Source organism: Piliocolobus tephrosceles, chromosome 13 (assembly GCF_002776525.5).
Source record: "Piliocolobus tephrosceles isolate RC106 chromosome 13, ASM277652v3, whole genome shotgun sequence".
NCBI classification, from domain to species: domain Eukaryota; kingdom Metazoa; phylum Chordata; class Mammalia; order Primates; family Cercopithecidae; genus Piliocolobus; species Piliocolobus tephrosceles.
In genome coordinates this window covers 20,787,065-20,804,690 of record NC_045446.1, presented here as the reverse complement: position 1 = coordinate 20,804,690, position 17,626 = coordinate 20,787,065, and the positions used below count along the sequence as shown (strand labels likewise).

Here is a 17,626-nt window from a genome sequence, read left to right as displayed (position 1 = left end):
TTTAGGAAGTTAGCCACTCTGGAAATATTAAAGATCATTTTTAAAAAGCAGTTCTCCCAATCAAGATAAAACAGGAATAGAACGAACAGAGGGCCACCCAGCAAGAAAGTTTTTCCAGTCTTCAGGCTTTAGTCTGGGTCTGCTGACTACCTAGTGACATATCAGCTTTGCTGCTCCACTTACCACCTTAATGACTTACCAAGGTCGCTGCCCTGAAGATACTGATATTTGCTTTTTTGCAAAGGCCATGTATTTAACATGGAAAGGATGAGATGGATAGATAGATTCTGGTCCTCATGATATTGCTGTACTAAATTTAGTACTTTTATAACATTGCAGAGATCAACTTGCTTCAAAATAGAAACGATGGGAGGGAATTAAACTACTTTTCTTGCCTTCTGTTTATTGCATTCCAAATGGTTTGCTTATTTCATGCCCTGGTTATAACTTGGCTGATTTTGCCCTTTCTTTCTGTTTTTCCACGCGGCTGCCATTTTGTGTGCTATGCGACTGTCTCTGCCCTTTTCTTGGTCTGTGGATCGCAGTGGCATCCTGTGCTGCGCACACTAAAGAACCGCATTGAAGAGAACACTGGCCACACCTTCAACTCCTTACTCTGCAATCTTTACCGCAATGAGAAGGACAGTGTGGACTGGCACAGTGACGATGAACCCTCACTAGGGAGGTGCCCCACTATTGCTTCCCTCAGTTTTGGTGCCACACGCATATTTGAGATGAGAAAGAAGCCACCACCAGTGAGTATTCTCTTCTTCTTACGCTCTTCCTGCCTCTTATTAGTCTGCGAAAAAAGAAGAACCCCTAAAAGCTTCTACTTTCAGATTTGGAGCATGGGAATACACATTTTGTTGATGAAACATTTTCAAGTGATTACTTCCCCATGGTTAACTTTTGACTTCCAAAGTGCTCCTTCATTTATTTACATATGCAACAAGAATTGACAGCCTTATGCTAGGTGCTGGGGGCTCATTTCATTGATGATAAACTCCCTGTCCTCCTGGAGATACAGTCTAGTTGGGGTAGGTAAATATTCCTAATTACTCAAATTATTGCAATTGTGATCAATACTGTGAAGGAAAGCCTTAGAAGGATGACTCAAGCTAGTGGGAGGCTAAGGAAGAGGAAGGAGGCTAAGGAAGAGGTCCCTGAAGAAGCCTTTGTTTTAAATGTTCTTCATGGTAATATGGCCACTTTTCTGTAAGGGAGCATTACATGGATCTTTGTTCCTTCTCAGCCTTCTCCTGAAATACATGTGAATCTGTAACTCTTTCAGAGAGAGGAAACTCAAGCCAGATTATCAGAGATGGTGATCTGTCCACATTCAGGTAGAAAAACAGTGACCAAAAAATTAATAACTATATAATAACTTCAGTTTCCACCCCAGCTCTTACCTCGATTGTGTGACATTTGAGGAATACTAGGGTTATTAATTATTTAAAAAATCGAAAGTGTAGCACCTTAGGACTAAGAAAGATAGTAACGCCAAGAAAAGAACAAATTATTTTATTTTCAGGATTTGTGTCTCTTCCTAACCAGCATTCCTGATCATTCAGCTTATAATATTAAACCAGACCCAGTCAGTGTGGAAGGCCAACCCACAGGCTGTTTTTTTGTTTGTTTGTTTTTTAGAGACAGAGTCTCACTCTGTCACCCAGGCTGGAGCGCAAGTGGCACGATCTCAGCTCACTGCAACCTCTGCCTCCCCGGTTCGAGCGATTCTCTTGCGTTAGCCTCTCGAGTAGCTGGGATTACAGGCACGTGCCAGGCCCCCCAACTAATTTTTGTATGTTTAGTAGAGATGGGGTTTCACCATGTTGGCCAGGCTGTCCTCAAACTCCTGACCTCAGGTGATTTGCCCACCTCTGCCTCCCAGAGTGCTGGGATTACAGGCATGAGCCACTGCACCTGGCCCAGGCTGAATTTTGAATAGACCTAAGCCAGAGCACATCATTATTAGCACTCATGTCAGTTCTTCGTCAGATATACTTCCATAAGAATACAGTTAACAGATTCAGTGTTTTCCTGGTGTGTATTGGGGTTCCATGCGTGGTGTTTTTAAAGCATATTGTGTAATTTTGCATATATGCCATTAAGCACCTTTTGTAGGTATAATTTCCATTGATTAGGTTTTCTTTCGTTATGTTTACATAAAAAGTTGAATCATTGTTAGGGGATTGGTAGTTGCCAGTGTTTTTCTGACTGAACTTGCTCCCTAAGCCTTCAGTTTCATTGGCAAGCAGCCTTCTTATGTACCAGGGAGTACCACTTGAGAATCAGACAAACCAACTTTTGCTATATTCGTTTTAGATATGATTATACTTCTGTACACAGCTTCCACTCAGTTAAATACCAAGTTCACATGTGTGAAAAATTCATCCTGCCCTTAGTAAGACTCCTGTTACATAAATAATAGAGAAACACTGTATGTCTCATTATTTAAGTTCAGACCCTCTTCTGAAGCTGGATACATGGAACCTCAGCTTGTTGCCAGGAGTGGTACTGGGACCTGGGGTTGTAGCAGTGCATGAGTAAGATGAAATCATCTCTCTCCTCCTGGAGCTCATCTAGCATATGCCAGCACTGCACCTTCCTCCTAGAGTCATCCTTCTAGCCGCCGGATTGGCAAAGAGTATATATAGCCTTTGGTATAATAATGGTTTTTAGTTTTTCACACTTACTTTCTTTGTTGCTCTGTATTTAAGTATTCAGTTACTGTTTCTTTACACACATACATTCACCACCACCACCACCCTTTTTTAAAAATTTGGGCCTATTTATAGATTTGGAGCTTAAGAATTCCCTAAGTATGCTTTTTGGATAAATCATTTTACTGTACAAGCAATTTCCAAATATTATGCATTCACAATATTCTGGTGCCCAGAAATATCCCATTTCTTCTCCCCTCCAGTGAAGCTGAATTTCTTCATTTTCTCACATAAAGATGTGACACATGGTGATCAAGAGCTGTTTCCTGGTAGTACATATCAGTTATGTTATAGGGTAACAAGTAGATGGAGAGCATAACTACTGCATACATTGTTTCTGTGGGCAACCATTTGGAACAGCATCTTATCGTGCCGTGCCCTATGCTGTAGCTTTCTCTTCTCCTCAGCCTTCTTGGAGTTTATTTTGATGAACATGAATGAGAATACAGGCCATGAAATACTCAGAAGTGGTAACATCCACGTAATTGTCTGCCAGTGGCAAGGGAATCTGCACTATGACGATGGTAGCTGATTTGATTAAAATACTGATCCAATAAGTAAGAAAATTTGCCTGAGATTTTTACAAAGTTGGCTGAGGAAAGGGATTTGGGAAGAAATATAAACATGTTGGTACTTCAGGTTGTTGACTGTAGTAAGTTTTGGCTTCTGGCCTAGTCTTAACTATGATTGGATTTCATGCAAATTTTGTATATCATCTCAATTCTGGCTTTTGTTTAACATTGGGAAATTGAATATTAATATGTTTGAAATTATAATCACATGTGAGTAAAAAGTGACCTTTTTTCCCCAGAACCTGTAAATTCCATTTTTGTGTAAACAGGATACAAGTTAAAACTTTTGAAGATTCCTTCAGGTCTCACTAAGAGATTTCCAGAAACCTGGAGCTCTACAAATGTAGCTAAACTCGAAGTGCAGAACCCTTTCTTTGAGTTGACGGCCTTGGAAATATATCTTAGACTGCATCATCTTTATCTTGTAAATAATCCTCTTTTCCAAAGGATTGAAAGAAAGTGATTATTGCAAATTTTTGTCTACTTTTCTTTATAAACTCAAGCGATGAGAACATGACTCATGATTCATACAGCCCAAGGTAAAGCATAATTTAAAAAGTACAAATTAGGTTAGTCTTCTGTGTGGGATTTGTAGGAGTCTGACTTCCTGTAACTCTTAGAGACCTATCTCGGTGTACTACTACAGATTGTAATTTTCATGTCTGTCACCAAGACATTCAGGGTTTATTAGAGGTTGTGGGAGGGAATCTTTCAAACCCCTGTTAGCTTTGACCCCTCGGAGGAGAAGTTAATGCCTGTTTGACTTGAGTCACAGTTTCTCCTCTCAGGCGGACATGGAAGAGTCATGAGATTTCCTGCACTTTGTTCAAGTGTGCAGTTTTGAAACAGAAAAGCATTTGTTTGGGGCCACTTTCAAAGAGAAATAGTCTTGATTTTTTAAAAATTCAAACTCCTCCACCCTTGCAGCAGCTGTTTATTTTGTAGTCTGGCACCTTGAGCAGATCTCCGTTAACTGCTGATCTGCTGAAAGCTGCTCCAGTTCCACACACTGTATTCCTAACAATTTCGCCCTGTGCTGAGACAGTAAGGAGGTCTTTGTTTTGTAAGCACCAGTGCCCTCTGATTCATGTATCAGCTCAGTCAGCTTCATGTAGACATCATCCCTTGGATTAAACATTTCACTCCTCCAAGGTGCTGGTTTTTTTTTTTTTTTTTCACTGTCCTGTAGTCCAAGTCTGCCAACTACTGCTCATTCATTTTGATTTTAGAGTAAAGTACCCTTTCCTTTAATGATATTACTGTCGTTCCTCAGGGGCATAGTAGACTTGTTTAAGCTTGCTTTTACATTCATTCTGATTCCTTTTTTTGTTTAGTTCAAATCAAAGACTAAGTGAAGGGCACCTTATCTGTATTCTGGCTGATGTCAGGCTATATTGTCTTAAGACTGTCATAAAGCTTATCAAGTATACTTCAATAGACCTTTTTTATTCTATCAGGCTGACTTTATTAAAGGTTTTCTATACTTCTTGTCCCAAACCCAGTTGTACTTTTCAAACTGCATTGTGTTCCTGTTTGCAAGGATTAGTCTGGTTCTTTTCCCAGCTAGTTTTAATTGTATACTGAAAAAAACAAGCTGGAAAAGGAACTACAAAAGCCATTTGGCAGGCTGCTATTTCTCTGTCGGTTACCATGGAAACAGTGATGGCTGGGGGGTGTTATTAGATAATAGCAGGAAGTTTGTGATGCACTGGAGGTTTAGATGCCAAAAGCCTTGTTTTTGTAGCAAATTACCTCTGGATAAACTGTATCCTTCGTCAGCTGAATTCTGCAAATGTTAGGGGCCCCTATTCACCTCAAGGTGATTGAGCTGTGGCAAAGGGCTCCTGTTCTCCTCAAGGTGATTGAGCTGTGGCAAGTTGAGCCCTCTAACCACTCCTGTCTTTAGCCCTAGTGAAGAATGTGAATCCTGTTTGTATTGCCAGGAGAGATGGTTGTAAAACCAAGTCTAACAGTAGAGACTATGAGAGCACCCAATGAACTGGAGGTCCTAGTGCTTCCCTTGCTAATTGTTGTGGGTTTTTTATACACTACTGGGAAGAGTGGAGTATAAAAAGGTCAGTCAAGTCATAAATACTGCTATTTTTTGTAAGACTTTAGAAAAAATGAAGATTTCGAATCCAAAATAATATGATACTAAATAATGTAAATTTGGAAATTAGATAAGCTAGTATAGCGTGGAAACAACCCCCACCTTAGCCAGCAGCCTCGTTGCTGCTGTTCCAGTCATCTCTCCTTCCTGTTAATCCATCTGCTGATTATCGCACCTACTCTGAGAGATTATCAGAAATACTTGAGGCTGGGCATGGTGGCTCTCACCTGCAGTCCCAGCACTTTGGAAGGCTGAGATGGGAGGATCACTTGAGCTCAGGAGTTTGAGACTAGCCTGGGTAACATAGTGAGACCTCATCTCTGTTTTTTTAAAGTAAATAAAATAAATACAAGTAAATAATAAGTAATAAAAAGAAATACTTGAAATAAATTGTTGATAGCCATGATCATTTATAAACACATACTAATGAAATTTTAAAAATTGGATTGTATTTCCTGTTTCTATCCCTGATGTTGGCAAAAAGCACTCAACTGTCTCATTTATACTTATTCCTTTTTTTAAAAATGGGAATGAAAATTGGTAGCTACTTCATGGAGATAAGTTTCCTACTCTTACTGAAACAAGTTGCTGCAGTAATCAGTGAATTTTTAAGCCTTTGTAAATGGTAGATGCTATGGTGACTTTTCAGATACAGAAACTGAGAAAGGAAATAGCAGTGAAACTAAGCTCAAAGGTACCCTTGGTCTGTGAAATGGCATTCATTGAAAGAGTATAGGGAAGCCTCAGGGAGGGTAAGGTGGCCTGTGGATCATAAATGGTGATTGAGTTTTTGAGCTCCCATCTCTAGGACCATTTAATGGTTTGGAGAGTGTGAGGGTGAGTAGAAAAAGAGAGAAAGAGAGAGAGTGTGTGTGTGTGTGTGTGTGTGTGTGTGTGTGTGTGTGTGTATAAGCAGATAAAGATTGGTAGTCCTGGTAAGACTTGAATTATCTTCAGACTTGAGATCCTTTAGGAGTTGGAGTCCTCATTTGCTTCCTTGGAGCCTTGTCTTAAGCTAGAATCCATGCCCTGACTCCCACTAGGAATAATTGATTTTTGCAACAAGCCTCCCAGTTTTGTATAACTAGTGACAGCATTTTTAGTTTTAGTAGGACAAACTTGTGTTTCCTTGTAAAACTGAGTGATTCATTGTTGTTTCTGTGTGTACCATGATTTGGCTTGCAAACCTGACTATTTTAAACTTTGCCCCAGTGGTAGAGGTTTTTCCCCCCTTGCCATACTCTTAAGGACTATTCCTAAACCATCTGGTGATTTTTTTCATCTTTCACAAGTCACATTTTCATGGAGGATGGCTGCCTCACTGAGGCAGAGAAAAGCAAAGTGTGTTTGAGGAAGGAAAAGGAGGCCCTGCCCTGGAGCAGAGCGAGCCAGCTTGAGGCGTGTCATAGGTGATGAGACTGGGAGAGTGAGCAGGCACCAGGGCATGCAGAGACTCATGAGCCTCAGGAAGGAGCAGATTTTGTTTTATGTCCATCAGGGAGCCAGTGAGGTGTATTAAGCAGAAGAGTGACACGGTCTGATTGGCAATTTTAAAAGGTCACTATTGCTACTGCATGAAGCCTGGACTAGAAAGAAACAAGGAGGTCAATTAGGACATTGTTAGATTTTGTATATACCTTGGGACCAAGGTAGAGAAGGAAAAAAAGGGACAATTCAATGGCATGAGCTCAGAGGAACAGGGAGTTTTATTCTCTGCTGCAGAATCATGATCTGAACGTGTTATTGAGGATTAAGGAGAATACTCTGTCACCTGGTTCTGTGAGCCACTGCATTGAGAGGCATGATCACCTTCCACATGAGAGGGTTTCAGGGAATTTGCAGTCTTCCAGAGATAGCCAGGTTTCAATTAGGATGAGGAAGCAGAGAGAACCTTCAGAGCTCATTGAGATTGAAGATATAGGTGAGTTTGCTCATCTTTGAATGGGAATTCCAGAGGACACAGTGGAAGGGTGCAGGAGGGAAAGAGTTCCGGGGGGTTGTGTCTGATCAGATTATGTCCAGGAACAGTTTGGGAATGAGTGTTCTGGTATTAACAGATGGCTGGAGAGGCTTGCACTTCTGCTAGTGACTGGGCTCAGCTGGAGGTGAGGTATGGCGGAATGTATTCTCATATGCTTTCAGAGGATGAAGGGTGTTTGTTTCTGGTGCTAGGGCCTGAGATAGAAGCTCTTTCAAGATAGCAGTTCTTTTAAGTTGCATTGTTTTGGAAATATTATATTGCCAAGAATGGAACCTTCATCACGTGATCTCTTCTGATTTCACATGCACATTCAGTGTAGCTGGAACAGCTACAACTGTGAGTGTAAAACCAGGTTTGTTTTTGCCCAAATTCAGTAACTTCTCACCCCCACCCTATCCCTAGTACTATTGCGACAATAAGTCTGAACAGTAAACCCTGTCAGCAGATATTTAATTCAATTTCATTGACATTTCAATGTGTGCAGTCCAGAAGGAAAGGCAGTAGTCTGCCTGGTAGTTTGGGCTACAGTGCTGTGCTTTCGATGCCTGCTGAGAGAGCCTCTGCCGCAGCCAACAATTTCCCAGGCCTCCCAAATGCTCTTAAGTTAGTGAGACATTGGTGAGGTCCCATGTCATTGAGCTTTTAATATCACTGGGTGTGCCTGGTATAGGATGATTGATTGCACCAGTCCTTTCTGCTTACCTTTCTCATTTGCCTCGCCAGAACTTTCCACGCCAAATAAATGCCAAAAATCAGGAAAGAGTTTTAGAAAAGCTCAAAGATTTGTATGTGGCGAGTGAGTTTAAAACTGCTTTGAACCAATAACCTCAGTGACTTAAAATCTGTGTTTTTCTAGCTGGCTTCTTACTTTAGCAGATCTTATTTCAGAAACAGCTTCTGTTTTTAAAGTAATGTATTTCTGATCGATGCTAGGATGTCATCAGTTAAAGTGTGGTTTGAGTCAGCAGAATAACTGCAAAGATGACTTTGTGGGGTCCCAGCTTTATTCTCTCTCCATCATTTCTGCAATTAATATGTTGTGTTTATGTCAGATTTTAAAAATATTTTACCACTATGAACAAAAGGTCCAGCTATGTTTTTGTATCAGCACTAGAGGAACAACTTTGCAGCCCAACTATAGCTGCAAGCTTAGATGATCCATGAAACAATCTAGACCTCAGCTGGGTTCTCAAGGGCAAGGCAACACCACAATTTGGGAAAACAAGCTGAAAAGAAATGATAAGGAAAAAAAGAGGACATAACTGGCATAGCCATAAGTTGGGCAGTAGGGCAAATACATGTACATTTGGTCCGCAGCAGGTAAGTAGCTATAACACAGGCTAGCATTTCGTTTTCAAATATCATTTCAGTCTGCAAAACATGCCATGACTGTCCTTATCAAACACCTCCACCCTCTGATCCTTAGACCAGTGGGCTAGAGAAATCTCTTTTGTCTGTTACCATCGTGAAAACACCCTTTGTTTGACCCTGCAGATATCCTGACATCTTGGGCTTTTTCTTGTTTTTGAAGCACAGATTCAGGAATGAGTTGTCTGCATCTGGAGTCTCCCCTTTCTCAAAGCTTAACTCATTCTTGACACACCTGCCCTTTAGCTCCATCCCACCACTCTGCTGAAGTTATACTCAAACCATTGACCTCAAATCAAGTCCACCGGCCTGTCCTCAGTCACCATCTCTCTTCCTTGTAATATTGGTCACCAGGATGCATCATCACTGTGTGTGAAACTTGCCCATATACTACTTGTGTTTTCTTCCTCTGAAATACTGTCTTGTTTTAGAATTCCCAAACTTTTCTCATTGCTATTTTTCTGCCTCCATTAAGGCTTTTTCTTTTACATTCAACCCCTTAAATATAGAGATTCAAAATTATCTTTGATTCTGTTACTGTTCTCTACATTGTATTTTAGGAGATTATGAACTGGCAGTAGATTGTAAATACCATATGGTCAAGGTCCCTTTCTATCTTATTTATCATTACATTGATAGCATTTAGTACTACATTTGCTGATTGAATAAGCAAATAAATAGGATTTCCTTAGTTCTTACAGCTTTAACGGTTCCTTCTTTGGTGGGGTGATTTCTGAATCTCTGATATCGAGCTTTGACTTTCATCTGAAGTTCCAGTCATCACTTTCCACGTGTTCAGGAGACATTTCCACTTAATAACAGCACATGTGGCTTCTACCCTGTAATGATAAAATCAGATTCATATTGTTCTCTCAGAAAAACTCCACATTTGCTGGTAAGTTCATTTATGTTCGTGTTAACCTAACCATTCTCTTGGTCAGGTTAACACCGTAAGTTATTTTCAGCTCTTCCTTGTTCCCTTGTTTCTCATATGTTATCAAGTCCCAAGTCATCTGAATTCTTTCTCGAACTATCTAAAGAATCCATCTCTCTTATAGCAACCATCTTTATCCCAGGCACTTTTTACCCCATACTTCCAGTACTAAAATGACCTTCTTTTTTTCACCCTGATGTCTTTAATTCCAATCTTTGCTCCCTCTCTTCTGTCCATTACCCAGATGTCAGGTATTATTTCCAGAAACAGTTCTTTCCTGCCTCTCTCTCACTGTCTTCTCTCCTTCTCCCCTCTCCAAATATTAATTAAACCCCTACTATGTGTCAGGTATTATACTAGGCTCAGCTCTGGGGATATAGCAGTGAACGTGACAAACATAGTCCCTGCCCCCATGGGGGTTACAGGAGCTAGACTATAATCAAATGAACAGAGATAAATAGTTACAACTCATGGTTAGAGCTCTGAATTTTTATTTTAGAAGATCACTCTGGCTGCTGTGTGAAGAATAATTTGGGAAGAGGCAAGAGTAGGAGACTAAAAGAGTAGGTGGTTGTAGTTGTCGCAGTGGGAGACTGCTAGCTTGGACTAAGGTGGCATTGGGGATGAAGAGAAGTTAATGGGTTTGAGGTGTATTTCTGAGGATGAATCAACAGAACTTGCCAATAATATGTTAGATGTCGGGGTAAGGATCCAGACTCCCAGGTATCTGACTTGAGCAGTGGTAAGTGGAGTTGCTGTTTAGTCAGGTGGAAGAGAAGCCAGAATTTCTGCATTTGATTTTGTCCTTGCTTGAGGAGTTCCTTCTTCTACATGCAAAATCTGAGATGCCTGAGGCCTCCAAATGTAAAGTAGGCAATCGACTGTATAAGTCTGAACAGGCCTGGCTGGAGATGTCATTTGGGAATTTTGGAATAACCACAATAGTAAAATGCTAATAATAAATAACAAGTGTATAGTGCTGACTGTGCCTGGCTCTATTCTACCTCTTTATATTGAATTCTCCAATAATTTTATATAGTTGATGCCGTTATGATTTCCATTGTACAGATGAGGTGGCTGAGACTCAGTGTTAAATCACTTGCCCAAGATGGCTTAGACAACTATTTGTTGAATGTTGAATCGAATTAAAACTAATAATATAGACCATGTGTAAAACTGTGGAATTGGACGTTATCATTCAGAGAAAGAGAATAAAGAAGGGAGTGGCCAGGCGCCGTGGCTCACACCTGTAACCCCAGCACTTTGGGAGGCCAAGGTGGGCGGATCACGAGGTCAGGAGTTCGAGACTAGCCTGACCAACATGGTGAAACCCCATCTCTACTAAAAATACAAAAAATTAGCTGGGCATGGTGGTGCATGCCTGTAATCCCAGCTACTCAGGAGGCTGAGCAGGAGAATCGCTTGAACCGTGGAGGCAGAGGTTGCAGTAAGCCAAGATTGTACCACTGTACTCCAGCCTGGGTGACAGAGCAAGACTCCGTCTCAGAGAAAAAAAAGAAGAAGAAGGGAGCATAGAGCTTCAAAGGTTGAGCTCACTGCTTTCATCATTTTGTTTTCCACCTGAAAAATCTTAATTTGCTTCTGTTGGAACAAAGGATAAAATAGAAACTCCTTAGCCAGACCGTCAAATCCATACATGATCTATACCCAGAGAGATCCATGGACTCTCACTGTTCCTGTATGGTTGCTCTATTCTACTGAGTTATCTCTTTGTTCTCCGCAAGGCCTGTTCTCCAACTTCTTGACTTAAAAGGGCCCCTGTAGCGTGAAGGCTTTCCTGATGCCTCCAGTGCAGAAATTAATAATAGTTACTGTGTGAGGTGCTTCCTGTGAACCTGGAAAACGAGAAACAGGTAGCAGGCTTCTACCTTGTCCTTTCTGCTCGTTTGTGTTTTCTTTTTATAAGTATCTTCTTAGTACAAAGATGGAGGATTTTCTGTTTCGCTCATCTAAGGAATCATGTGGAAAACCAAATGCCTCACTGTTATCTGAGATCAGTAATTTGGAAGCATATTTTGCTTTAAATGACTTTTTCCGATTGAGTTGGGGGTGAGATGAAGAATGTGATAATTTTTTTAAATCATGGCATTTATTTTTTTAAATCTTACTCGATATATTAAACAATATAGTTTCAGATACAAAAAAAAAATTACTGCAATAAAACAGTTGAGGTGTATTTCCATTGCACTTCCCTTCCTTATCAGGAAAGTATATTGTCCACTGAGACAAGATGGATGGCCTCTCCCAGCTCTACACAAAGGACAAGCCCACCGGCTCTCCTGGGCCTTGGTTAACACATGGAACAGGCTATGTTTTCTAAAATGTTGTAGCAAGACTCATAGGTCAACTATGGTTCAAATCACATATTTACATATTGGTCAATTCTTTATGATAGACAGACACAAATGAAATACAGTAAATAACTCCAGTTTAAAAAACAATGTACAGGGGACAAACTTGGTCATTGTACACGGATATCCTTCATGTGTACAGACAGCTTAATTCAGGTCTAATTTTTTTTTTTAATTTTTATTGTAGATTAGGGTATATGTGCAAGTTTGTTATATAGGTAACTTGTTTGTCTTGGGGGTTGGTATACAGATTATTTCATCACCCAGATAATAAGCATAGTACCCGATAGGTAGTTTTTCCATTCTCACCCCCTCCCATCCTCCATCCTCAATTACTCAGGTATAATTTTAATTTGAAAGACCTAGATGTACTATTATTTAAGTGATAGTGGCCCCTAAGATTTATTCAAATTACTATAAAATAATAAAGTAAACAAATCCGCTATAATTTACAACTCTGCCCGTTGCTTGAAACCTTGGAGGAACCTATGCTATAATCAGTTGCTAATTAAAAGCAATTGTACGTGTATTTGATATTTCCCCACAGTTTCTACCTCTAGATTTAATTCAGTAAAGGAAGATGATACTTGAAGATGAAGTAGTACCTGTGTTCTATGTGTCTCTCAGGCACTACTTCATGGAATGGCAAAGGGGATGCAAGAAGCACGTCATATGACAACTGGTCTTAGACACTTACAAGTCAGCTAAGGTGACTGACAAAGGAATCAAAGAAGGCAGTCATGTCATGGACCCATCAGCAGTATAGCTGGGCAGCCCTGGAGCCGAATCTGGCCCTCAGACTTGTTTAAATTGCCCAGTGTTTTTAAAGACACTGAATTATTTGCCAAAATTTATGACTCAGAAAGTTTCACATAAAAATCCCGCTTGTCAGCTTCCCTGGAAAACCCAGAAGAGGGGGCAGCACTGGGGGGAACAGTGATCGGAAACGGCTCATTGGCAGAGCACCACCGCCTGTCTGCAGGCCCCTGCTTCTGCATGGCTCCCTCTCCTCCCTGTGCTGCACCCAGCCCACACCTCTCACTTAATGCTACTTGCTGCTGTTTGTGACCCCTACAGTATAGTCAGGGTGCCATATAATCAAGCCAGGAAATATTAGGATCTCAGAAGGAATAGAGCTTACTTTGGAGAGCAGGGTATAGTAGAAAGAATAGGGCTTTAGAGCCAGGCCGATCTACAATATCGTCCAGCAGGAGGGCTAGCAGGAGGGCAGGCTACAAATGCTAGCCTGCCCTCCTGCTAGCCTTTTGCCTTAGAGAAGTATTTTCCCTCCGGTCCCCTTTGCTTATGAGAAAATGGATAACATCACCTTCCTTGCCTCCCTTACAAGGTTGTAGTGAGCATTAGCAATAGCAGATATAGAGTGCCTGATGTGCCTGGCACCTGAGCACATGCTGTGGTTGATGTTGTGGAAAAGTCTAGCAGGATGCTTTGGTTTAAGTACCTGGAAACTGTTATAAAAAGAAGCATGGAAAAAATAATAATAATAACCCAACCACCACCAAAAAACAAACTCCATGTAGATTAAAGAGTTAAATCTAAAAAATGTAAACTCTTTAAAAAAAAAAAACTGAAAGGAAGTGCAGTTGTATATTTAACTTTCCTCAGGATGGGAAAAGACTTTCTAAGCATAAAAATCATGAAGACGAGCCAAAGAAAGGTCAGTAGAGTTGACTGTGAAATTTTGAGCTATTCTGTGTTAAATATCATACGTACAGTTAACAGGCAAATAGCAAATGACAAAAGCATTTGCAAAAAGTATGCCAAACAAATGTCTTACTATCTGTGGTTATAGATCAATAAGAAAACAGTGTTAACACCCCCACGGAACAATGGACAAAGGACAAGAACAGAGAGTGTTCACAGCAGAAGAAACACAAACAGCAAACAGAATGTAAAAAAAAAAAATTTGAACTTGGCCTGGGCGCAGTGGCTCACGCTTGTAATCCCAGCACTTTGGGAGGCCGAGGTGGGCGGATCACTTGAACCCAGGAGTTCAAGGCCAGCCTGGCCAACATGGTGAAACTCTGTCTCTACTAAAAATACAAAACAAAATAGCCAGGCTTGGTGAAAGGCACTTGTAATCCCAGCTACTCGGGAGGCTGAGGCACAAGAATTGCTTGAACCCAGGAGGTGGAGGTTGCAGTGAGCTGAGATCACACCACTGCACTCCAACCTGGGCGACAGAGTAAGACTCTGTCTCAAAAAAAAAAAAAAAAAACTTGGCTTGTAATCCAAGATCTCTAAGTTTGAATGAGTTGTCATTTCTCCCCTAATTGTTTTTCATTCTTGTCAATTGATGATGTTCAGCCAGAAGATACTGTCATGTTTCCCTGGTGAGATTACAGATTGCTGCAACCTTCTCAAGAAAGCAGTTTGGTAGTATAAATCAAGTGCCTTAAAGTTCATACGCTTGGCTCCAGTAATTCCATTTTTAAGAATATATCCTAGAAATATATGCAGAAATGTTTTGCCCAAAAATCTACTTGCAGCAGCTTTTTGTTTATTTTCCCTCTTTTTTTTTTTTTTAAAAAAAACTGGTGTATGAAAATCAATCTCCAACCATGTGCTCCTTACTGCTCCATCGTTAGCACTAGCATAATGCCTGATGTATACAGGTGGTCGAAAGGTATTTGTGAGTTTAAAGGAAGGGTATGTTCATACAAAGGAATATTCTGTATTTCTAAAATGTATATTTAAAGATGTAGAAAAATGCTCAATAAAATATTAAAAATGGAATGTACACGATTGTATATCTGGAATCCTCTGTGTATATGTTGTATAAACTCTGGATGATAGGATTGCAGGCAATTTTCTACATTTTCTGTGTACTCTTCCTCAGTCATTCAGTACATATTTATTGATATGTGTGATAGGCACTGAGAATGTTTAGCAGGAAGACCACATAAACTTTCCCTCATGGAGTTTATAAGAGCAGAGGCTGAATAAGTAATTACAAGTACATCATTTACTTTAGTAAACTTATGTTACTTGTTATATTCTAGAAAGAAAACCTGTATGATGATTTTAAAGCATTGATGATTGTTTGTAACTTCTAAGGCATTCTTTTAGGACAAGAAAGGGATGATTTTAAGAAAAATCCAAATCTCATACAGTATGAATTACCTTTCCAATGAAAAGAAAAATGTTTAGGTTTCCCATCTGTTGGATGGTTAATAATGACATAACACTAAATACACCCTGATTTTTTCACCCCAAATAGCATTTTCTTAAAGGAAATTGAATAGGATAATATCTTTGTGAGGTGGAGGTAAGAGTTGTGGGAAGCCTTAGAAAAGCATAATTAAGCCTTCAGATGAACTGGCTGCAGTTGGAGGAATGAGAATGTTGATCAGCATTAATATAAAAATATATGTTTTTCGCTTTTTCCTTGTACTTGTAGGGTTTCAAATATTTGGAAAACCAAGAACATCAATAACAAAACCCACCCTGTAGCTTGAGTGTGACCCTAAAAGCTTCTTTTAACCAGGATGAGGGATGGAAAATTTTATCCTTAGCCCTGGTTTTGGGGGGTGTGTTTTGTTTTGTTTTGAAGAAAACCCTGAGTAAATCAAAAGGGCTACAGAGATGTGTTTGGGTAACTTAACCACGCTTAATGACCAGGAAGGCGCTCCTCTAAACAGTCTGACCTGTGTTTCCACTGTTGCTTATCCATTTATCAACTGGAGCCTTTATGCACAGCCATGTGGGCTCCTCTGGCCTTTTATCTGACTCCTCAGTGGAAAAAGTCTCCATGCATCTTGCTTCAGTTGAAGGGTGGCTGTATGGTCTGTTGCCACTCTAGCCTCAAGAGAAGGATGCATTTGTGAGCTCTGTGTTGCATTAGTAGGATCCCTTGCCCTCTTTCCTGTCTGTCTCCTTTTGCAAATTAGGAATGCATCTTCTAAGTCAAAGATCTTAGAAGGAATAAAAACAAGCAGCAAAGAATGGTATTATTTCTCACAGAGGGTGCACTGTGTATTGGTGTCTCCTTTGTGGACTGATGAGTGGCTCCCTCCCAGATGAAGGCTCACCCTTGTCTGCTTTTTGGTATGGCTGATGGTTTTGTTGAATGTAATGTGTTCAAAACCAACCTGAGGCTTTCTCTCATTTGAAAAGTTCAGATCTTAGGAACACTATGTGAAATGTGATAGTTGAACATCACCTTCCATCGGTGCTGATATTTCTCTCTTGCATTTCGGAATTCTCTTTCACTTGTGAGGTGCATTCCTGCTTCATGTTTCCAGGTGGAACTATAGTGTTTACCTATTCTCTTCCACTGATCCAGCATTCCCTTCCCCCCAACAGTGTTTTCAATGTTCTGAGAGATCTTCATCTCAGAATTGCCTTCATGTTGTGGTTAAGTGTCTTTCCTTTCTACTTTATTGTATTCTTCTGTCTTAGTGTCTGCACTTGATTTGTAAATTAAGCCCATGTTACACTCCCTGATTATGTAGAGGGTAGCAGAAATTCTTCTGCTTCTAGCTGTGTTGAACCTTGATCTGGTAGCTGACTGTGTACAGCCTAAATTAAGGAGCCTTGGACTCTCTAATCTCATGGTCAGTGCACTCCCTCTAGATATCTTTTCTCCAGTAGGACATGTGTCTCCTCTGTCTGGCATTTTTTTTTTTTTTTTTAATCAGAGAGCAGCCTTTTGCTTTTCTGAGATGGAGCTGGGCTACAGTGAGGGCAGGGTCACCTTCCCACTGCCCTCTGGTTGTCTGAGGGGTCAAAGGTAAATGTTTCGGTGCCCACTTATTACTGGAAGAGAAAAGATGGCAGGCACAATTAAAATCAGTCACTGAAACCAAAGTGATTTTAAACATTGCTTCTATCTTCTGTCTATAAAAATTATGACTATGTTTGACAAAGTTACTGCCAAAAGTTGGGGCCTGGAACTTAGACTATTTATGCAAGTTCATGATTGTTTTGATTTTGATTTTCCTAGGGAAAATCTTTGTAAACAGTTAAGTTCTCAGAAGCACCCATACAATAATAAACATAAACACAGTTTGCACTGAAATCACTCCTGCAGTAACCCAAATGTAACCCCTTGTATCGGAAGAGAAGCAGATGAATGAATAGACCCATCAGTTCTGCCCAGAATGGAGGTGAAGAAATCTGGAAGCTCGGATCTGTCCCAGTCTCAGCACTTGACATGCTCTTTGTTGCTGCGAGCACAGAAGTTGTTTAATGTGCCTGGTTTTCAGCTGTGGAGGAGTCACGCTACCAGTTGATTACTTCGCAGCCTATGCTGTGAAGACTCCTGAGAATATTGGACATAAATTGCTTTTGAGCTCTCTCTGTAAATACAAGGCATTTGTATCCTAAATGTGCAGGAGTCGTGATCCGTCCCCAAAGATGTAAACAGCCAATCTCAGTTTGACAGCACTATTTTGGTCAAGCCAGAGCTCCCTTTGAGAAAATCCTGCTGTTGGCTGTTCTGGAAAGAGTCAGGAGTATATCTCCAAAACTCCAAAGTAGCCATGAGAAGAACTGAGACTGTAGGTGCCAATTAGTAAATTAGCATCCATGGTGAGAAGGTGAA

The 17,626-nt window shown here is 40.4% G+C and overlaps 1 protein-coding gene across 6 annotated transcripts in view; it reads left to right on the top strand.

Annotated features, from left to right (window-relative positions):
• The window catches only part of ALKBH3 (alkB homolog 3, alpha-ketoglutaratedependent dioxygenase), a 46,893-nt gene that overhangs the window by 21,190 nt on the left and 8,077 nt on the right, over window positions 1-17,626 (top strand). For all 6 annotated transcript variants that reach the window (XM_023215815.3, XM_023215814.1, XM_023215811.1 and 3 more), the window contains exon 8: window positions 546-755. In XM_023215815.3, the coding sequence (XP_023071583.1) occupies window positions 546-755 (210 nt within the window). The remainder of the gene's footprint in view (window positions 1-545; window positions 756-17,626) is intronic.